Here is a 23,610-nt window from a genome sequence, read left to right on the forward strand (position 1 = left end):
AGATTAATGACTTAATATGTGTAAAAGTGATCTAATTCGAAGTTTGAGGGAGAATACGGTGAGCGTTTTGTCGGTGAAGGGGCGGGCTCTGCGGCTCGTGGCGCATTTCCTCCTCCTGACATCACTTCCGGGTGTCAATCAGCGTCTCGGTGCGGCGCTGGGACGCAGCACCGCGGGGAAGATGTGAACCGAGTCCCCGGCGACCACCACCTCTCCTCCGTACACCGCGACGCTTCACCCAGACGGCGGCTCCTCCGGTCCGAGGCACCTCCCGGCGGCGGACCGCTCCTCGGCTCTCTCCCCGCAGCGGCGGAGCTTCAGCCTCCAGCAGCCATCTTTTGTGAGCGAATGTCCTGGGCGCCGCGGCGGGCCTGCTCGGGCTCCGGCCGGGGCCACGGCTCGGGCCGGGGCTTACTGATGCTCTCCACCGCCCTCCTGCTCTCCGTCATGGGCGTGCTGTCCGGGCTGGCCGGCCTCACCGAGGCGAAGGAGTGCGACAAGCCGTGTATGAACGGACAGTGCAACAACGCCACCGGGAGCTGTGTGTGTTTCCCCGGCTGGGTCGGGGACCAGTGCCAGCACTGCGGAGGACGCTTCAGGTACGTGCGGGAACGCAGCCGCGGCAGCCGGTACCGGGGCTTCCGGTCGCTTGGAGGCTCAGTCAGAGCTCAGATTGTTAAACCAGGTGATGGAGCAGCACCGCACACCTGAGGCATCAGACACCTGCACCTGCCCCAGCTGCTGACCACAGGGGCAGATGTGCGGCTCAGGTGCACGATGTGATGAACCTTTAAACATCTTTATGACCGTCACATCCTGTCAGACAAGTCTGCAGCATCAGCACCACACACACACACACACACACACACACACACACACACACACACACACACACACACACACACACACACACACACACACACACACACACACACACACACACACACACACACACACACACACACACACACACACACACTTCTTCGAGACTCATACAGACGAAAAGGTCATTTCCTTATTTGCATGCTTGCTGCACACCAGTGGAGAAGTGGGTCGCCTCTCCAGTCCTCACAGTGAGAAAGTTCGATTCCAGGCAGTTTGCACGTTCTTCCCATGCTTCTGCAAGTCCTGGTTAATAAACCCGTGGCGCTACAGTTGTTGTGCGTGGATGTTGAAGATGGGTTCGTGTGTCTCCTGTGAGCAACACAGTGGTGCAGCGGTTAGGGATGCAACGGTCCTCTCCCGATACCCGGATGTGGATATCTACTGATACGATACTATTCCAATACCAGAGCTCTGTTTGCTTTAATACTATCATTATTGTTGATTTTATATGAAGTAGTAATAAACTACTCTGTACAGTAAAGTAATAAATGTAGGACTGTTTGCATGTTTTCTCTCTACAGACAACTTGAGGTTAGAAGGTGAGAAAAGGAAGCAGTACAAAGTATTTTAGTTCCATGTGGACAATGTGGGTCTGTGTGACGTCATAATCTCATAATAAACTAGTTCTATCTTTAAAACCTCACAATCACTTTATTAATCCCTGGAGAAATTCTTTAGCACCGCAGCAGCAACACAATGTTTCCAGCTCTAATGCAGCTCCAACCATTGGGACTATTTTCAGGGAGTTTAGGGTGGAGGAGGACGTAGCTTCACAGAGGTGTGAATCTCCTGCTGACATCATTGTTTTGATGCTGCGGTCAGAGCCGTTCTCCTCGGTGAGCTGGCGTTTTTAAAACGACAACAGTCCAAACAGCGACATGTTGTCATAAACATTTGGATATCACAGTGCTGCTACGTTAGCCTGCTGGCTGGCTGCAAACTGTGGACTGGATTTTCTGACTCATTCCTCCACGTCTCATTGAGACCCGCCTCAATGAGACGTCTCCCACGGGTGTAAACGTTTCTGGTAGTTTGGCGTTTGTTGTCTCTGTGGATGTATGAGTTTCCTCTGATTTCCTGAATCCAAACACACGTTTGTTAGAATAACTTCTTACAGTTTATCTGACGTTCATCTGACGTTCATCTCTCGTCTTTGGCCTGCTTGGCGGCGCTGGTTTCCTACCACACGGCTAAAAAAAACCCACTAATTACCTCAGTCTGGGTGTCTGACTTGCTTGTTGTGGGGTAATGTGTGTCCGTGTGTGTGTGATGGTTTGAATTTTTATCGTGTTTGACCCAGTGTATATGAAAAGGTTGATTCAGGATCTGGACTAATGTTGTTTTATTATATTCCAAATAGCTGAAGTTGCTATAAGAACCTGCTCACAGTTCACTCAAGTTTAAAGTTCCTCTCCCAGAGTCCAGATGGAAAAATCAACAACTTTGCAGCCAGTTTTAGTCGTTGATGTCCGTCTCTAATACGATGTCAAAACCTTTCTGAAGGAAATCCCTCATCACACTCAGACAAACTCGTATTTCCAGTGTTTGAATTTTGTGGAACATCCCCCCCGGTTTGTTGACGTCTCAGCGTCACGGAAACTCCTGAAGATTCCCGAAGCGAAATCCCGTTTGTTCACGGAATCTCTCCAAATCTGGATTTTCACAGGAAAAACCATTAACCTTCAGCTTCACTTGAGGCTGCTCAATGAATGTAATTGTAATGTTGATGAGGATCTTTGCTCCAGACGATCTCAGAATGCGTCTGCAGGAGGAAAAAGGACGATGTTGTAGAGTGGATGAACGGGAGTCGGAGGCGGCGTGTTCAGCAAGGAACTCCAAACTTTTTCCTCCATGAATCCACACTTCTCAGTAACTCTTCTTTTCTCTCTCTCTCTCCAACATGAGAGCGCAGCGCCCCCGCCTCTACAAAATAAAGTTCCACCACTGTGGTGATCAGTTAAGGTCATGATTCACCCAGTTACTGTGGGGCGGTGGGGAACTTTATTTTGTAGAGAGGAAGTAGTTTTGTTGTTCCAGCGTGTGTGAAGCTCCGTTGGAGAGACGAGAGAAAGAAAGAGGGAAAAGAAAAGCGTTTGTGAGAAGTGTGTTGGAATGGAGGATAAAGTTTGGAGTTCCTTGCTGAACACGTCGCCTCCGACTCCCGTTCGTCGGCTCGACACCGCCAACATTTTATTTTGAAACAATTTATCAAAGTATTTATGTTTAAGTATATCTATCTCTTATTGTATTTTATTTATTTCTTGTTTTCAAAAGATTGAGTGCAGTACAACAGTTTATTTCTCACATTACAAGATATTTTATATATTTAACAGGTGACTGTTATTTTGTTTTTAACGTGTCAATAAATTCTGTTCCAAATTCAAAGACATAATCATGAAAATAATCCTGATTTTGATTTTTTTCCCATAATCGAGCAGCCCTTGTCTCACTACATTTTCAGACTGTTGTCGTGGCTTGAAGACTGTGTCAGGGGGACAAGCAGACCTGGTCCAGGCCCTGCGCCACTAGTCAAATTGAATTGTGATCCTTTTTTTTTGCGCGGCGGACATGAATGCGAAAAAGCAATCCCCTCTTTAGGTTTTCTATTCAGTTCTGTTACAAACTGTTCAACCCGAATAAGACGATGAAAATACAGTTTGCATGATGCATTAATAATGTTGTTTATGAGTGAAACTATGCAGCCAGAACCTTGAAATGCAAAACATTTCTGCTAATGCATTTAAATGTTCAAATTTCACATTTCAAAAGGAATTTTGGTCACTATTTGCTGGAGTGTCTTTTGAAAATTAAAACTTAAACATCATTTTGTTTTTCATTTTAATTAAGTCACAGAATAAGCAGCCTTGTAGAAGAAAATGGAAATGCAGTTTGGATGATTGGTCATTAATTTATACTTGTGAGTCAAAAAATACAATTTAATCTGAAAATGAAAAAGTGTTTCTGTTAATACATTTCAAATTGATTTTTGAGCCACATTCGCTCCCATAATTGTGTTTGTGTCTCAGGTCTTTAGCATCGCGTCTCGTCATAATTTGGTGGAAGTAACGGAAGCTGGAATAATTTACTGATTAACTTCATCACTTTTATACTTTTTCATTCAAGCCTTTTTGTGGTGATTATTATTATAATACTATTGTTATTATTGTAGGGTTAGCATCCGCTAAACTGTCAACACTGATTCACTCATCATATTCATCTGGTGTTAGAGGAGGAAGATGCTCTATAATCTGATGCTGGAGGAGGAAGATGCTCTATAATCTGATGCTGGAGGAGGAAGATGCTGCTTAATCTGATGCTGGAGGAGGAAGATGCTCCTTAATCTGATGCTGGAGGAGGAAGATGCTCCTTAATCTGATGCTGGAGGAGGAAGATGCTCCTTAATCTGATGTTAGAGGAGGAAGATGCTCTATAATCTGGTGTTAGAGGAGGAAGATGCTCTATAATCTGATGCTGGAGGAGGAAGATGCTCCTTAATCTGATGTTAGAGGAGGAAGATGCTCCTTAATCTGATGTTAGAGGAGGAAGATGCTCCTTAATCTGATGTTAGAGGAGGAAGATGCTCTATAATCTGGATGTTAGAGGAGGAAGATGCTCTATAATCTGATGCTGGAGGAGGAATATGCTCTATAATCTGATGCTGGAGGAGGAAGATGCTCTATAATCTGATGCTGGAGGAGGAAGATGCTCCTTAATCTGATGCTGGAGGAGGAAGATGCTCCTTAATCTGATGTTAGAGGAGGAAGATGCTCTATAATCTGGATGTTAGAGGAGGAAGATGCTCTATAATCTGGTGTTAGAGGAGGAAGATGCTCTATAATCTGATGCTGGAGGAGGAAGATGCTCCTTAATCTGATGTTAGAGGAGGAAGATGCTCTATAATCTGGATGTTAGAGGAAGATAATCTGGCTGCTGCTGTGTTTGACAAAGTTGCAATGAAGTTTCAAAGCTGGTCTGTTTCCTGCGACTCTGCTGGTCCGACGCAGTGACGATTGAAGCTTTTTCAGTTGTTGTTTTTTTTAAAGCATCCAAGCTGCTTCTCGCTTCTCCTCTGAAGCGGTGGTGGATGTAGGAGAGCGTTCTTCTCGCCATCAGGAGTGTCGTGGATCTTGTCAGTAAGGCGATGGTCTGGCCCGTCTCCTCGTCACTAGTGGCCCAGCAGGATCCGAGCGGCAGTGTTTACCGTCTCCTCCGTCGCCACACCGCCTGCTGCCTCACGCCATCAGGCTAATTATCTTGGAGTGGAGTTGTGCACTCGCCGCTGCGGAGTCGGGCCGAGCTGTTTTTGTTTTGTTAGCGCGGTCAAAGGGGCTGCTGGTGGGGGGGGGGGTGAGGCCGTGTTTAGCATACAGACAATGGTGGCATACAAGGCCGGGCGAGCGCGGCGACAAGCTGCTGTCTGCGGCGGCGTCCTGCCAATCTGCAGTCCCAGTGAACCAAAGAACCAGAACCAAAGACGCAGAGGGGTTCTGGGCTGGTTCAGGACACGCAAATCAAATCTATTAAGTGGATTTCTTTCCCTCCATCCCTCGTTCACTGTCATCAGAACGTTTCCCTCTGTTCTGTTCTTGGCGAGAATGTTTCTCTGGATGTTTCTCCAGCAAACCGTCCCGTATCGTTTCGGCCCGCCGGAACGATTCTAGCTCGTCTTTCTCCCTGAAAGACTTCTCTCGAAAACCACGACGTGTTAATGTGAGGCGGAGGAGCCGCCCACTTCCCCACCGTGCCGCTGCTCCCGCCCGCCTGGCTTCAGGAAGGCCCAGCGCGGTGGAGGACGAGTGGAAGTTTTGTTTGTGGCGTGCGTCCCTGCAGAAACCCAAAGCCAGTCTGTTTCCCGGGAGGAAGTGCCCCCCGTTCTGTTCTGTTCTGTTCGCTCTCGTCATCGTCCTCCGCTTTTATGGCCGCTTTCCTCTGGTCGAGGCAGTTTGGATGGAAACGTTGGAAAATGTGCTAATAATAGTGACACCGGCAGCCAGTGGAAATACGTTATGAGGTTAATCTGACACGTCTCCCTTGTACCCGTCGAAAAGAAGTTGAAGGTGTTTCTTATCAAGTTGAAATAAAAAAAATTAGTTAAAATTAAAAATAATGCAGTTCAGTTCTTCCGTTTTTTTTTATTTATTTATTTTCTCTGTTTAATAAACAAACGGACTCCAGACTGAACGATGTGGAAAACTTGAACTTGTTCAGTTTGAGCACCACCTCATGATGCGTTCACACAGAACAAGTGACAAATGACGCTCCAGTCTCCGTTCATGACCAAGGTTCGCCAATTTGACCTGAATGACGTCATTCTTATTGGAGACGCCGTCACGAACAGCTGCCACCTGTTTTGCAAGCGTTTCAATTAAAAGCACCAAACGGTGGCGAATCATCATGAATCATTACGCGCCGCGCCAATTTGTGTCACTATAATCTGTCAAGAATGCTGTGAATCGAGAGAATTTAGTATACCGTGCTTTCCGGGTGATAAGCCACTATTTTTTTTTTTTTTTTTTAAACATGCTTTTTAAGGGTTAAGAGCTTCATCCCGCTGATATATGGGTGATGTGTTCAGGTGCATCGCGTAACTCCAACATGTCTTTTTCTTTTTTTTTCCTTTTTAAATTTGGTGGGTGCGGCTGATATTGTGGTGCGCTCAATAGTCCGGAACAACATTTTCAAGTGAAAACGGAAAACATGCGTGGCATTTTATGGGTTTGTTTACATGACAACGATGCTCATCACCACTGAAAACACAACTTTTTGAAAACGCTCCTTGTCCTGGCCACCACCGCCGTAGTAACTGAAGGTTCTGCACATGCTCAATAGAGACTATCAGAACAAAGTTTCCTCCGTGGTGTCATGACTCCCAGTCAAGATTCTCCTGGGCTTGGTACTTTTATTTTGACAGTCACCGTAATAACAATCCAACGTGTTGGCCTGTACACTAGAATATCTGTGTTCTCCCAGTGTTGATGTTTACTACTTAAAACAGTGTTGATGTTTACTACTTAAAACGGTGTTAATGTTTGCTACTTAAATGCTGAAAACTACATAATTTTCAGCGTTTCTGCTGTGGGTGTGGAAACAGACATAATTTTGAAAATGTTGTCGCGTAAACTGGACCTTAATTTCATCTGATTGAAAAATCATCAACAGGAAGTCACATGAGAGCAATGCTTCTGGGCCTTGTGAGGATTTTAACATTTACTCTCCTTCATTCCCTGCTGACTCGCTACAAACTCAACCAGAACTACTTCTGACGTAACCATAACTGTCGGCGTTACCTCAGATTGTGTTGAGTTTACTAACAGACACAGACACCAACACACACACACACACACACTGAGGGTTTGTAACTACCACTTATCTAACCACAGTCTCACCCTGCGGTGCTTTTCTCCTGAAGCCTCCCCTGGATTACCGCCCCTCTGATTAACCTCAACATCACAGCGTGATGGATGCAAACGTTCAGCTTTAGGCCACAAACACACGAGGAAAATTGTCTTTTTACTCCCCAACCTTCTCCATAAAACATTCCGTCCACACGTCACTATGAACTCGGCTCAACACGAGGCTTCAGGACATGTAGTACACATGCCAGGCCTTTTGGGGTGCTGTGACTCAACAAACACACCAGAAACACAGAAGAAGACGCAGCACATAGAAATTTAGAATAAGATTCCTGCTCATAAACCTGTATATAACTCTAGTTCTATAGGTCTATGACCCTGCTCCTCCTGCTGCTAGTGTCAGTAGCTTCTGCAGCTCCACCAAAGCTTGTAGTCCCTGATTGTTGTGGTTATTTGATGACATCACGGACCGTCGGTGGGGGAAGAGGGGGGTGATCACCTCATTTTTTTTTTACAGATGATTGTCTTTGTGAGCCGGGGTTTTAGAATTTCCCCATTCTGGGACCCGTGTTAAAAAGAACATGTTTTCACTCTTCTAAAACCTCCTCATGTGGACGACAGGCCAGAAACATCTGGTTTAGGTGAACCAGGTTCTGGTGTGGACGACAGGCCAGAAACATCTGGTTCAGGTGAACCAGGTTCTGGTGTGGACGACAGGCCAGAAACATCTGGTTCAGGTGAACCAGGTTCTGGTGTGGACGACAGGCCAGAAAATTCTGGTTTAGGTGAACCAGGTTCTGGTGTGGACGACAGGCCAGAAACATCTGGTTCAGGTGAACCAGGTTCTGGTGTGGACGACAGGCCAGAAACATCTGGTTTAGGTGAACCAGGTTCTGGTGTGGACGACAGGCCAGAAACATCTGGTTTAGGTGAACCAGGTTCCTGGTGTGGACAACAGGCCAGAAACATCTGGTTCAGGTGAACCAGGTTCTGGTGTGGACGACAAGCCAGAAACATCTGGTTTAGGTGAACCAGGTTCTGGTGTGGACGACAGGCCAGAAACATCTGGTTTAGGTGAACCAGGTTCCTGGTGTGGACAACAGGCCAGAAACATCTGGTTCAGGTGAACCAGGTTCTGGTGTGGACGACAAGCCAGAAACATCTGGTTCAGGTGAACCAGGTTCTGGTGTGGACGACAGGCCAGAAACATCTGGTTCAGGTGAACCAGGTTCTGGTGTGGACGACAGGCCAGAAACATCTGGTTTAGGTGAACCAGGTTCCTGGTGTGGACAACAGGCCAGAAACATCTGGTTCAGGTGAACCAGGTTCTGGTGTGGACGACAGGCCAGAAACATCTGGTTCAGGTGAACCAGGTTCTGGTGTGGACGACAGGCCAGAAACATCTGGTTTAGGTGAACCAGGTTCCTGGTGTGGACAACAGGCCAGAAACATCTGGTTCAGGTGAACCAGGTTCTGGTGTGGACGACAGGCCAGAAACTTCTGGTTTAGGTGAACCAGGTTTTGGTGTGGACGACAGGCCAGAAACATCTGGTTCAGGTGAACCAGGTTCTGGTGTGGACGACAAGCCAGGAACTTCTGGTTTAGGTGAACCAGGTTCTGATTTGGACGACAGGCCAGAAACTTCTGGTTTAGGTGAACCAGGTTTTGGTGTGGACGACAGGCCAGAAACATCTGGTTCAGGTGAACCAGGTTCTGGTGTGGACGACAGGCCAGAAACATCTGGTTTAGGTGAACCAGGTTCTGGTGTGGACAACAGGCCAGAAACATCTGGTTCAGGTGAACCAGGTTCTGGTGTGGACGACAGGCCAGAAACTTCTGGTTTAGGTGAACCAGGTTTTGGTGTGGACGACAGGCCAGAAACATCTGGTTCAGGTGAACCAGGTTCTGGTGTGGACGACAAGCCAGGAACTTCTGGTTTAGGTGAACCAGGTTCTGATTTGGACGACAGGCCAGAAACTTCTGGTTTAGGTGAACCAGGTTTTGGTGTGGACGACAGGCCAGAAACATCTGGTTCAGGTGAACCAGGTTCTGGTGTGGACGACAGGCCAGAAACATCTGGTTCAGGTGAACCAGGTTCTGGTGTGGACGGACCCTCAGCTTGCAGGACGCGTCTCATTCTGGGTTCCTTTGACTCGTGCAGCCAGAGATCAGGCGTCGCCTTCGCCCTCGTCAGAGGGTCTGCAGCTCCGGACCCCGGGCTGGAAACCACTTTAACCTTCCAACATAAAGGTTTCCTCTCTTCAGCCATCTTGGATCAGGCTGCGTTCTGGTTGTTTGATCGACCAGTTGGTTGATTACCTGCATGTCGCTATCCAGGCCAGTGACGGTGAATGAGTGGGATGGGAGCGGGACAGTGCGAGTGGCTGGAGGTTCTGCAGGCCCACTAAACCAGCAGGAAACATTCTGATGAAGCCCCCTCCTCCTGACAGGCTGTTTGTATTCATGTTACGATCGGTTGTGGCCGTACATGTTGCCTATAGATCTAAAGGGTGTGACCACGAGGCAATGCCACCCTCTGATCACATTATCTCCAGTAAAGAGAGATTTCTGCCTCCTGGTGTGAAAACCTCCAGACGCACTGCTTGACTTTTTTTTTTTTTTTCCCCCCCTGAATATGAGATGAGGCTTTTGTCGGAATCAATTAGTTTTCCTGGACTTTTTTTGGAGGATGTTTTTCTTTTTGTGCTGAGGGGTCGGGCGGGTGAATGGACGCCTTGTCCGCACCGCATGGAGCCACTTTCAGCTTCTGACGCATGTTCACGTCCTGGCATCACCTCTGAATTCCCCCCATTTATTATGAAATTAGCTCTGTGGAAATCTCTGAATACGACACACACATTTCCAATTATATTTCTCCAATGCATTATTTTTCTTTTATTCTGTTAAAGGAATCACATGGTGCTCTTTTTGCTTGTTTTTTTTTGGTAATTTTACAAGTCAAGTCCTTGATAATTCACATTAGAAGAAATCCGAGGTTCACGATGTTAAAAACCTCCTGCATACATCGTGTCTGTAATGCATTTGGTGTCTGGAGGTGAAAGAAATCCCTGCAGGACAGAAATGTGATGCATAACTTTAAACATGGCCCCCGCAAGTCATTTATAAAATATTTATCACACAATAAAAGTGAGTTAGACCTTTAAAAGCAGGTTCAGACTCGGCTCTGCTCCTCTGCTGTTTTACGTCTGTGTTTTCCTGCAGCATTAATGGAGGAAAACCTGTATTTATTGTTGAAGAAAGCTTTCGGTGAGCTGTGAGTCCCAACATTTCAGTGTTCTGAGGTCTCTGGTTTTACGCCTTCAGATTCTGGAGGAACTGATTCTGCTTATTACAACAATGAGAAGAAAGCTTGACTTCCATGTATTGACTAATAAGTTTAATATGTTTTGTCGCACTTGTCGGCTCGACATGCAACAATAAACTGCAATGATGATGATGATGATGATGATAATAGACATTTTTTGGGGCAGTTTGTGGAGATCTATTCAGAAACTGACAAAATCCATTCAATTTGTCCTCGGATGATGAAGAGTTGGTAAAACACATAAAAACAAACTAGTAAATAAGTAAATACACGCAGCTGAAAGCATAACGTCTGTTGGTCGCTGTAAGGTTATATTGGGTAATAATACTGTGCAAACATGAGTTCTTTTGTTTTTTTACAAAATGTATGTTGTTCAAACCTTAAATATATTTTTTACATTGGGATTAAGAAAAAAAACATTGTTTTAAACAAAAAAAACGTTTAAAAAGATTCAGGCCGTCCGCGTTTCTGGTTTGACGTTTACACAACGATGTTCAGAAAACGACGTCCGTTTCCACGGTTCCGACAATCTGGTTTTATGAGGATGCATTTGTGGGATGAGTAACGAAGGCCACTGCAAAGCAGAAGGGTTTGAATGGGAACGACCCAAACGGTTGGTACGGTTGCCACGAGTGGAAAAGTTCTTCCGTTTGTCCTGAACGTTTTTCCGTCAGCTCCTTGAATGTGCAGCTTTTCTGCCGCGAGTCTTTTCCTGGGTCAGGTGGGGTGTGATCTGGTCCACAGGTCCACTTTACCGCAGGGTGGTAAATGATAAATGCTGGTTTTACTGCACGCCGGGCTGTGAATGTTCCGTTTGTCGTGGTGGGTCACTGCCACACCCCGACTTTGAGGCCTGAACTCAACTGGTTTGCTGGTTTCGTATCAAGATCTTGACAACATCGAAGAAAACTGCGACGCTTCCATTTGTGCTCTTGTTAAAGCAACGGGAGGAAGATCTTAACTGCTTGAACTTGACGTGTGCAGTTTGTATTTGTGTCATTTGGTCTGGTTTCTGAACAGTTTGCGTGATTGTTGACTTTCAGTTGCAGAGGCCCCCATCTGTCCCTGTAATATTGAACTTTCAAGGTTGAACTGAATCTCTGAAGTAGATTAAAGGAAGTGTGTCTGTTAGTGCTGCTCAATGAATGTAATTGTAATGTTGATGAGGATCTTTGCTCCAGACGATCTCAGAATGCGTCTGCAGGAGGAAAAAGGACGATGTTGTAGAGTGGATGAACGGGAGTCGGAGGCGGCGTGTTCAGCAAGGAACTCCAAACTTTATCCTCCATGAATCCACACTTCTCAGTAACTCTTCTTCTCTCTCTCTCTCTCCAACCTGAGAGCGCAGCGCCCCCGCCTCTACAAAATAAAGTTCCATCACTGTGGTGATGGAACTTTATTGCAGCAGAGACCAATACTGTAATGTTGTCATCTATCCTCGTCTTTGTTTTGCTTTTTATTTACCGTTATGGTCATGATTCACCCAGTTACTGTGGGGTGGTGGGGAACTTTATTTTGTAGAGAGGAAGTAGTTTTGTTCCTCCAGCGTGTGTGAAGCTCCGTTGGAGAGACGAGAGAAAGAAAGAGAGAAAAGAAAAGCGTTTGTGAGAAGTGTGTTGGAATGGAGGATAAAGTTTGGAGTTCCTTGCTGAACACGTCGCCTCCGACTCCCGTTCGGCTCTACACCTCCAACATTTTATTTTGGAAAAATTTATCAAAGTCTTTATGTTGAAGTATATCAACCACTTGTTGTATTTTATTTATTTCTTGTTTTCAAAAGGTTGAATGCAGTACAACAGTTTATTTGTTACTACTACATTACAAGATATTTTTATATATTTAACAGGAGACTTTTTTTTTAAAAACATCTTCAATAAATGCTGTTCCAGATTCAAAGACATAATCGTGTATTTAATATTGCCCAAAATAATGTCGATTATGATTTTGTTTTACATAATCAAGCTGTCTGTAATGAAAGCGTGAGCGCTCCCGTCTGCAGCACAGACCCAGTCACAAAGTAGGTCTCTTGCTACCGTTGATTAAAATGTGATAGGAATCTGAATGCAGCAGCGAGGAGTCATAAACAGGACCGGACGGACTTTGTATCCTCAGTCTGATAGCGGAGGAAGTCCTGTTTGACTCTGTTATACGTTTTATAAGCGGCGTTGACGTCTCACCTGGTGAATCCCTCACTTTAATAATCCAGCCTGCACAGTACTGCGGGGGAAGTTATGTTGGGTCATATCCATTACAGCAGCCGATCAACAGTTTTATTCACAATTTGAAAGTGTGAACACTTGTTATTTTGACCCTTTACCAGATATTGTTTTTCTATTTTACTCCATTTTCAAGGTCGACATCTTTGAGCCAGTCCGCCAGTTTTCGACACTGATTCTGGCTCCCGACACTGAAATTGTGTCGTTATTGGAAAAGTTTCATATTTGCATGGCGATGTTTTGAAAAAAAAGATGTCTGTTCCCACAGCGACAAGCCCAGAAACGCAGCGAATGACGTAGTCAGCATGTTGTGCAAGGAGTTGTTTTCATTGTTGTTTCCACACACACACACACACGCACACACACGCACACACACGCACACACACACGCACATGCAGCAGAGACCAATACTGTAATGTTGTCATCTATCCTCGTCTTTGTTTTGCTTTTTATTTACATGTCATGAATCTGGCCCGAGTTGTTTGGTTGCCTTTTCTATGAAGAAGTGGCGAACAAGACAAATGGTGTGAACGTATAGATTCCAATGGGAAAGAGCCTCGATGATGCTGTTAATCATTTCGGAAGGTGTTTGTTCAACGAGGGTGATTTGATGTCTGCGTTCTGAGCGTTCTGTCCAGAAGCTGTTGCATTCTGGGAGTTTTTTTAATTGACTGGCGTGGCTTTGAGCCTGTTTGACAACAACCTGGGAGCTTTCATGGCAGCTTTTTTATTTTATTTCATTCATTAATGATCAACACAACCCTATCAACACAAAGTCATTGACAGTGGTAGTGAAGTTAAACCCAGCTGCTTTACAGACATTTAAAAACAATCGTCATACTAATTTTCCCACTGCACAGTATTGTCGTATCTTTTTAGCAATAGCGCTTTTAGAATTTTCTTAAAAATATAAATCAAATGAGTAGTTTTAATTTGACAATCCAGATTGCCTCTTGGATTGAGATGCATCTTTCCTTTGGTTTCGTTCTAAACTTTGAATTTTGAAAAAAAATTAAATTCCTCTTAATTCATATGTACTTTCGCTCTTTTTGAATCTGTTTTGCAAGTTGGCTGGTGATATTTTTTTCATGAGCTTTGTGCATATTTTTGAGGAGTTTATATTCTACCAGTTCATAAAATTTTAATGTTTCTAGTTGTATAAATATTGGATTTGTATGGGTCCTGTATCCACTTCCATTGATGACTCGAATGGCGTTTGTTTTTGTAAAAGAAAAATTGGATGGATGTAAGTTTTCCAGGCACTTCGGTGCAATAGGTCATATATGGGACAATCAGTGAGTTACACAATAGAAAGAAAGCTCTTCTATCAACAGATTCTTTGACCTTGTGTAACACAGCTATAGTTTGGGATACCTTTGTTTTAACACGCTCTCTATGGGACGTCCATGTCGACTGCTCATCAATCAATCAGCTCAGGTCTCAGTGTCGTGTCGAAGAGGAACATTTCTAAAAATATCAATGTTTACTTTGAAAACCTTTACAAGTTGCTTGGCGGTTTGGAGCCTCTTCCAGGCCCACGGCCTTTATGTTCGACACCTCTGATTTAAATCACTCGATTGTTACTATGGAAACATCCCTTTCCCCCATTTTCATCCTTTCCCGACCAAAACACTTGTGAAGTTGATACCAAACGTTGATCCTCGCATATGAAGCTGCGAGAAGCTTCAGCACAGATGGACTGACACTGAATTGATTTTTCATTTCAATAATGAGATGAGCAGCGACGCTAAAAGCTTTGAGCTAACAGGCTCACGGGGTACAACTAATGTAAAGAAAATGTTTGTGTTAAGCTCATTTATTGATGAATAAAAGTAGTGTACCTGCAGCAACTTGCAGCTGAACACATGGTAATGTTCATCACTTCAAATTAAAGCAGGTGTGTGATTAAAGCAAATGTTAGTTTTGCAGTCACTTCATGTTGGTACATCGTTCTGATCTGATGTTTGAGGTGAACGATCTGCTTCTGGTGTTCATCTTGAAGTCGAACCGATTCCTTCTGAAGGAGTCTTTGACTGTTTCGAGCTGCCGACATGGACCAACACCGTGCAGGAAGTACAATGCAAATGAGAAAAAAAACAAAAGGCCACAGCAGCAATGGAGAAGCAGCATTTAAATACAAAAACCACCAAATAATGAATCCATAATCTTGTTCTTCTTCCGTCAGGCTGACCGGCCCCTCGGGTTATCTGACCGACGGTCCAGGAAACTACAAGTACAAGACCAAGTGCACCTGGCTCATCGAGGGACAGTAAGTACAGCTCAGTCCAAACCTCGAAACAAAATGTAAGACCGTCACTGGGTTCCTTTAGTTTTGAGCGGACCATCTGTCTCTCATTGGGTTCTGATTGAACTGCTTGTTTTCCCGGTTGGAGTTGGTCAAAAATAGACTTTTCGTGCGTTCACATCTGCAGTAGAAAGAGATGAGGCTCTTTGCTGATCCGGTCCCATCAAAGTTTCTCCAGAAGTACAAAGAGAAATGTTTCAGTACTTTTGAAAGTTCGAAGCTGCAGCTCTGCACTTCCGTACCACGGCCATCCAATCACATTTACATTTCAGTGTTGAGAGCCTCTGGCTCGTGGGATCGAACCGCTCTCCGCTTCGACAGGCTGTGTGCATGTTGGACAGGTTTGATCTCTGACCTTCTCTCCTCCCTGGATGGTTTCTGTAATCAGCGAGTCACGGGGTCCCGATCCAGAGCTTTCATTACATGCTAATGGGACGTTTAAGGCCGAACAGGAGGTTAATGCTGCCGAGACACGCCACACGCTGCAGCGCAGCGCACCGCAGCGCACCGCAGCGTGCCGCCGTACAATGCCGTACACTGGGGCTCTCGGAAGCCTCGGAGCGGCTTTGAATTTGATTCATGCCGAGTCTGCTCGACGTGGCTTCATTTCCTCAACAGCCGTGAAATAAGTGGCGGAGGGAAGCCGTCTGCTGTACGCGGAACCCAGAACACCAGCCGTTTGTGTCACATCTGTGTTTGAATAATTCCTCGCTGCGTGCGAGTCTCGGCTAATCGAAGCTTCAGGTGGCGGCCTGCCCTCCCTTCAGCGCTCTCCGAGGGGAGGCGCAGCTAATAAATACAACTCCGACTGTTCGTACAGTTTCCTCTGCTCGTATCGAACCGTCCTGGTTTGTGAGCAGATTTCCAGCGGAACCTCGTAAACTTCTGCCATCCATTAACCGATTTGCAGCTTTTGTTTGTTTCTTTTGTTTTTGCCCTCGTCTGCAGAAAGTCTTTCGTTCACAGCGAGTTTGTTGATTCTGCACAGACAAAGTGTTATCAGAGGTTTTTATGTGGAACACCAGGCGTCTGCAGACACTGAGGCCAATAACAAGACAATCGTGTGATGCTTTAAAAAGTTTACTGAAGGTGTTCAATGTTTCTGCCTCGTCATTCACCCGGATCTCATTTCTCCTCCTCGTGTTTTATGACGGTAGGCGTTGCTGTGTTTTACAGTCCGACTTCAGCAGTTAAACTTCCTTAAACCTTCACGATGGTGAACAAATTAGTTTCTGAAGCATCAGATCAGGTGTTTAATAGAATCCGCTGCTGGAGAAAAATTCACCAATGAAGCACGGAGAAGCCCAATGAATCAATCTTCTGTGTCTCCGGTGAGACTCTGAAGTCACAGCGCCCCCACAGGCCAGGAGGAAATACTGCAGTGTCGTGAGGCTTCACGTGCGCTCAGATGTTTTTGTGCGGGCGGATCTTAAACGTCACAGAGAACTCGCCAAACGGTTGAGAAAAGTAGAGTTTTGATTATTAAGCAACTTTATTTCTATCGCACTTTTTTTGATACAACAAAGTAATACAAAGTGCTTTAGCAGGGAAACCCCCGGGACGCCACCACCAGTGTAGGGACCCCCGAGAGAAAAATTCAGTTAAGAACCTAATAAAAGTAGAAGATTAGATAATGGCTGAAGCAGATAAATAAATTGATAAAATACATATCCACATATTTGCATAAATATATAAAAAAACATACACACATATAAAAATCAGTTAAAAGCCTGATTAATAAGGGTTTTTAACCCCTTTTTTTTTTTTGAAAAAAAGTCAAAAAACGTTTTGACTTTCCATGGTTGGGTAGATGGCTAGATGGATAAATACTTTATTAGTTAATTCTTAAAAAGGAAAAAGCTTGATGTGATCCTATCTAATTCTTAAGCTGAAGGTTAACGTCTGCATTTCATTTATTCACAGTAAGCTCACCAGACAAAACTGTATTTAAAGAAAATATTTTCCTTCTGGAGGTCCCGGACGATCAGATAATCCCATTTATTCTGGAAATAAATGCTTGAATTTCCTACTTGAATCACGAGGCGAGGCTCGTTGAGAATCATTAACCCAGATCATCCACGTCAGTGCAGAATGTCTGGATATGAAAGGCTTATGAGGTGATTTTTTTTTAAACTCTTATAATCTCTGAATCTCCTTCACATAAACTGTTTAACAGCTTGCTGATTTCTGAAGACATCCTCAGTTTGTTTCTGGATGAATTGATTTCTGAGGACTGTGTGTGTAGTTTTAACAGATTAAATCTGCAGACCTCTTTAATTTCAGTTAAACACATTACCACCGTCTTCACGTTTTCCAGGCCCAACAGTGTCCTTCGGTTACGCTTCAACCACTTTGCCACAGAATGCAGCTGGGATCATCTCTACGTGTACGACGGAGACTCCATCTACGCCCCCCTGCTGGCGGCCTTCAGGTACGCCCAGCATTACCCCTCACCTTCACATTCCAGCTGTTTCTCTCAGAAACCAGCGGTAAACAAAGTGTTTCTGCAGCGGTCTGATTGTTCCGGAGCGATACGGGAATGAAACGGTTCCAGAGGTGGTCTCTCAGTCCGGGTTCGCCTTGTTGCACTTCTTCAGTGACGCCGCCTACAACCTGACCGGCTTCAACATTTCGTACAGGTGAGACCAACAAACAAAGCACACATCCTGCGTCTGTAACCTCCGTCGTTCTTATTTATAATCGGCATTGGAATTAAAATGTCTTCTGGGCCTTCCTGAGCTTTGTGTGTGTGTGCGTGTGTCTGTGTGTGTGTGTGTGTGTGCATTACTGACAGATACAAACTTTTTTGAGAGCAGTTTAATGTTTTTAGTCATTTTCCTCTGGTCTGTTGCCACCAAGTCTTTAACAACTTTAGCGTTAACAGGTTAACAACTTAACAACTTTTCTAGTTGGCGAGACACCAGAAGAGCCGATGCTGCGAGCAACTGAGCTTTTTTTTTCTTTTTTTTTTTAATCCATGAAAGAAAATATGATATTGTTGATTTGGTGAATCAAAAATGTGTAGATTTGTTTTTTAAATCAACTTTATTTATAGAGCACTTTAAAAAAAATGCATTTGGCCAAAGGGCTGTACACAGACTGGAGCAGGTAAAAATATACAATTTCTATTCTGTAGTGTAAAAATACTACAGAATAGAAAACAGTGACGAACGATAAAAAAAAGTATAAAGAAATAAAAATAACAAACTTTACCATTGTTCTTTTTTGTTTTTTTTTACAATAAAAACTTATCTATCGCTAAAATATGGAGCAAATTGGTAATATTTTGCATATCTTTAAGGAAAATAATATTTTCTTTCAATATTTTTCTCTTAAATCCACACAGTTTTTTTTTTTTTTGAGCCACAGCTGTAGTATTGTGTAGCTGCAGTGGTGTTGTGTATTACATTATTATATTGTGTGTATTCGTACTGCAACCCTGCTCATTGAGAGGATTACAGCGTGGGTCATCTGAGGCACCCGTGAATAAAACATACATCACTTTCACTGACACACTCCATCAATGCAGTCTGATAGTGTGACCCGGAGCCGAGGCTTCCTTTTAATGAGAACACTCTAAAAAATGAGAGCGCCGCAGCTCATCGATCAGCCGAACACGGCGGGCGGCAGTGTGCAGGAGGAAGTGGAGCGAGCGCCGACGGGAGTCCAGATCTGGTGGATTAGTGATCTGCTCGTGTCTGTGTGTGAGCTCCACGTTTATCTTCTCCACTGGAACACCTCTGGATGCTTTCTGCTGCTTCCTCCTCATGAGCCACAGCTTTGTACAACTTACTAAAAATGAGTCCAGTTAGTAGGTATCCAAAAGGGTTCCTTTAGTAGTTATTGCAATGAAAAATGAACTTTTATTCCTATCAATAGCCTCCATCATTGTCGTGTTGAAGCGACACATTAGCTCTACTCGTGTAAATCTCAGCACTACGTGTTTTATTTGATAGAAACGATGTCCAGAATTAAAACAAAAAAAACAAAACCAAATGTTAAATGAGCCTGTGCTAATGCTTAAAAAATGGTAAACTTAAAAATTAGTCTCATGGAGAGATGAGCAGAGAACTTTTGGACTAAAGAATACAGATATTTATCCACGGGTGAAGTGAAAGCAACAATACTACTTAAAGGTGAAAAACCAAAAACCCCAAAAAATGGAATAAGAAGGCAATGATCTCTCAATTCCCTCTCCAGCTTCGTCCCCATGGGACACATTGTTCTCCTCTATATTTGGATAATTTAGAGTTTTTGATGCTCGCTGGTGGATTTAGTATCCAGAATATGATCTTGATCTCTCTCAGCCGGTTAAGTTTGAGAAAAGTTTAACTCGTGAGGGGGGAGGGAGGGGAGAGGGGGGGGTCATTTGAATGCTTCAAACTAACTTGTCTTATCCAAAAATATCAAACTGTAAACTCATTGAAAATTAAACAGTTTTTAAGAACAAATGGACATTGCCAATCCAGATCCTCTAGAAGTCCCGAACCTTCGCCAGATTCCCCCACACATGTAAATGTACGACACGCAGACCTCTGACGCCACAGACGTCCACAAAACTCCCCAAAAGCACATTCATTTAAGGCTCCATTTATACATTTTGAAAACATGTCCGTTTCCATGGAGACTGAGTCGCAGCGTCTTCAAATTTCCGCCATGATTGCAGTTTTTAGAAAAGTTGTGTTTTCAGTGTCTCTGAGAACCGCTGTCGTATAAGCGGACCCTAGGACTGCTAATGCTACAGCTGCTGTTAGCAGGGTTAATGAGGTGATCTCGTTGTAAACAGGAGTTTAGTGAAGAGTAACGGGTCGGGGTCAGCTGAAGTTGTCTTTTAAATTACAAATACCTAAACTATGAAGGTGGATTAGAAGATTTAATAGCAAGTAAGTAAAAGAGGCCATCAATTGAAAACAACTCTGTAAAATGTGTCTTTGGGAAGAAGGTGTGTGAACACTTCCTGTGTTCTGACTGGATGTTTCTGGTCTTCATACGTCACACCCTTTTATTATGTGTAACTTAATGATGCTGTTAGAAGATCCATCAAGGTAAAGTTCACAAGAAAGAGAAGAGTACAAAAAAAGTGTCCCTCATTTCTTCAACTGGCACGACACAAGGAAAAGTATTCTCACAACTAAAGGAGTCTTTCCCCTGTAAACACCTGCAAAGGGCACAATGGACCCCCGCCGTCTCCCTTCTTCGCCGGCACCGTCGTCATGGCGATAGGATTGAAGCCGGGTTGAGAAAAACAGATTTGGATGAAAGCTCCTCGAGCCCCCCCCCCCCCCCCCAGTCTGGTGTGTGAGGTGGAGGTGCAGAAACATCAAACCGTGAGGATCCGAAGGAACATGAAAGAAAACGACGGAGGTCTTTGTGTCGTCTCACAACGTGTTTGTCTTCGGGGGGCTGAAAGACCCAAAACATCTCACTTCTGCTCACTTTGATGGATAATAACATTCTTTTTTTTTCCTTTTACATACTTAGAAACGTTTGAGGCCAACTTGTTTACACTCTGGAAACATTCCGACGGTCTCTCCGTCAGATCTCAGAAGCTTCTCTTTTTACTTCCCTACTTTCATTGAGTTATTTTTACGTACCCATTGACACAACTTGGAAACACTGTTGTTGGGCATATTTGTGCCGCCTGTGTAGTCTTTTTCTCAACCCTTAAAGCCCATTGAACTCCTCGGTAACGTCGTAGACGCCATTATGTGGCTGATTCATCCATTTAGATTTCTGGAAATGCAGGTTTGAGTGTATTTAAAAAGAAAGAAACGGGCATGATTACAATGAAAATCGTCACAGACGGGCGACTGGAACACGCCGAACACACTCAAGGGAGACGAGAAAGAAGTGAACAAGATCAACAGACACTCTTCTGCATCGGTCTGACCCCATGAGCGAGGAATCGACTTCCTGATCCACCACAGCAGGATCTACCGGACTGACGACGGGACGTCATTCAGGTTTGATACGTGGGATCGTAAAGGTATGAAGAGAAGGAGGATGATCAGAACTGAAGGACTCGACCTCCCAGAGGGAAACCTCAGAGACATACAGGAGAACTCCAAGTACCTTGAGATCCTGCAGGCTGATGGAAACCATGAGGAGGGAACAAGGGATTCGACCACAACCAAAGGCCTCCAGAGAGCGAGGCAGGTGCTCGGCTGGTGGTAACAACCAGGTTCACACCGTCAACGTGTTCCCACTGCCAGTCATCACATGGGATCAGAAGCTGGACCGATAGAAGCCCCAGACATCCAAACTAGAACCGTCCTCAACCCGAGTGCAGATCCTGGGGCTGAACACCAGGAGAACAGAGGCCGAGGACCCGTTGGTGTTCGAGCCACTGTCTCTGATGAATCATCCGAAATCCAAGAATCCATCAGGAAGACGGAGCCAAAGGACTGAAGGTCTGACAGCTGAGATATTAAATCCACTCAGTGTGCTCGACGTTTTTTCATCTTTTCCAAGTTCCTTCTAACAAGTAGAATAAATAGTTTATATGAGAATTTCCATGTTTTCATGACAATGTTTCAGATTTTTTTCATATTTTCAACCTTGTGTTTTTAAGGCCCTGATAAGCTCCGTCTATCTGTATGTCGACGCCTCCGTCAGAGTTTAGATGTCAAAGGTTTGAATAAGGCATGAACCACCTGATACTCCCCACCGTCTGATCACGACACCTGGACTGAAATGTGCAAATAAAGTGCATCCCTCGGGACATGAAGCCATGCTTTTACTAATACTTTGTGCCTCCTGACATCATATTGCTACCAATTGTCTGTTGAAGAAGCGGCGGCTGCATGGAAGTACTTAAGAGTTGGTCACAATATCTGAACAATCGTGTCTGGGAACGCTCGCCATCGTGTTTTAGTGGTTTCTTGTGTTTTCTTCCACTCTACACACTCAACAGTCTGTGTTTTCCTTGTCAAAGTGTGTTGTTTCTCTGTTTAGGGATGAGAAATGTGAGTTTCTCCTTTTGCCCCCGAAGCAAAGAAGCAATTTCTGTCATTTTAGAGAAGCTAAATGTACAATAAAGACGAACTGTTGTACGTGGAGAGCGTCTGGATCTCCGCTTTTACTGCTGCGTTAACCATCTGCTCTCCAGCCTGCAGCTCGGCGCTGTTCGCTTGCTCGGCGTTGCCCCCCCCCCCCACCCTTCCACCCCCCCCGCACCCCCCACCCCAGTTGAACTGTTCTCTCTTTATTTAATTCCCAAAGGGTGAACACGTGTCCGAACAACTGCTCGGGCCGAGGCGAGTGCCGCGTGTCCAACTCCTCCTCGGTCTACTGCGAGTGCGAGGCCAACTGGAAGGGCGAGGCCTGCGACGTGCCCTACTGCCTGGCCAACTGCAGCTTCCCCGAGCGAGGGCACTGCCAGGGCAAGACCTGCGTCTGCAAGGCCGGCTGGCAAGGTGAGCTGCCCGTGGGTGCTCCGCTTCCACCGTACGACGTCACTCAGCGCCGCGTCATCGGGACCAGTTCGTCAGGCCCCGACACGCCGGGTCCTCCTGCGACTGAAATGAATTGTTCCTTTCGGTGCGCCGCAGCTGTGCTCCCAGGAGCAGCACACACACACACACTCTGCCAGATTTCACTGTTACCCTCCAGGAATGATTAATATTTGAGAGTGAGGTTGAACTGAACCCGCTTGTTTGTTTCCAGTGCTGCTGTCAAGCAGCAGCAGTGAAGCTACTCCTCTGAGGCCCCGTTTCCACGACGACGTCTCAAGTGAAAATGCATGAGTTTTTTTTTTGCCTTTTCCTTTCGGGAAGGTTTCGAATTTACACGCATTGTTTTAAACGCAAACGTGGCATGCCAGGAGAACCAAGTCCCTGGAGAACATGGACTGGGAGTCATGACACCTCGGAGAAAACATTATTCTGATTGGCTCTACTGAGCATGTGCAGAAGTATCTTGTTGCTAGCAACATGGCGACCGGGAGCAGCGATGCAGAAAGTTGTGTTTTCAGTCCGACCACAAAATGCAACCGAAGTTTTGCATTTTAGCTCAAAAACGTTGGGGTTAGCGTAAACGAGGCTCACATTTTGTGATCCGCTCACCCAGAAAACCCTGAAACGTCTTTGGCTTTAAGTATTTTTTTTTCCTTCGTCCCCTCTGTGGACCTGAACAATATGAGTTTAAATGAGAACTTTGAACCCTTTAAAATCTTCCCATGTTTGGATGAAAAGCGACGCTGGTTCTATCCGCTGCAGTGGCTCCAGTAAAGACTTTTATCTGTTTGCCTGGTGATTCGAGCCACTGCCTCCTCGGCTCTAAGCCTCCGTCTCTATTATTGAGGTTTCTGCTGCCCCCACAGCATCCATCTGCCGTCGCCCGACCGACACTCCACACCAGTTTTTTGTGCACGGTCAGCTTGCACGTGGTCGCCTTGAGTCACGGCTGCCGAGGTCTGTCCTGCATCGGGCCGCACGGCTGGTTCTTAACCGGCTCGGCGCCGCCGCGGCAGCACAGTCAACAGCTTCATTTAATGGCAGTTATATCTGCCGCTCGGTGCGCTCGCAG

At 45.1% G+C, this 23,610-nt stretch overlaps 1 protein-coding gene across 2 annotated transcripts in view; it reads left to right on the forward strand.

Annotated features, from left to right (window-relative positions):
- The first annotated feature begins 169 nt into the window (after positions 1-169).
- Positions 170-23,610, forward strand: part of atrn (attractin) — a 143,712-nt gene continuing 120,271 nt past the window's right edge. For both annotated transcript variants that reach the window (XM_080513216.1, XM_080513217.1), the window contains exons 1-5: positions 170-599; positions 14,965-15,048; positions 17,402-17,515; positions 17,595-17,723; positions 22,306-22,499. In XM_080513216.1, coding sequence (XP_080369342.1) covers positions 349-599; positions 14,965-15,048; positions 17,402-17,515; positions 17,595-17,723; positions 22,306-22,499 — 772 coding nt within the window. In that variant the 5' untranslated portion in view covers positions 170-348. The remainder of the gene's footprint in view (positions 600-14,964; positions 15,049-17,401; positions 17,516-17,594; positions 17,724-22,305; positions 22,500-23,610) is intronic.

The sequence above is a fragment of the Blennius ocellaris genome (assembly GCF_963422515.1).
Source record: "Blennius ocellaris genome assembly, chromosome: 17".
NCBI lineage: Eukaryota > Metazoa > Chordata > Actinopteri > Blenniiformes > Blenniidae > Blennius > Blennius ocellaris.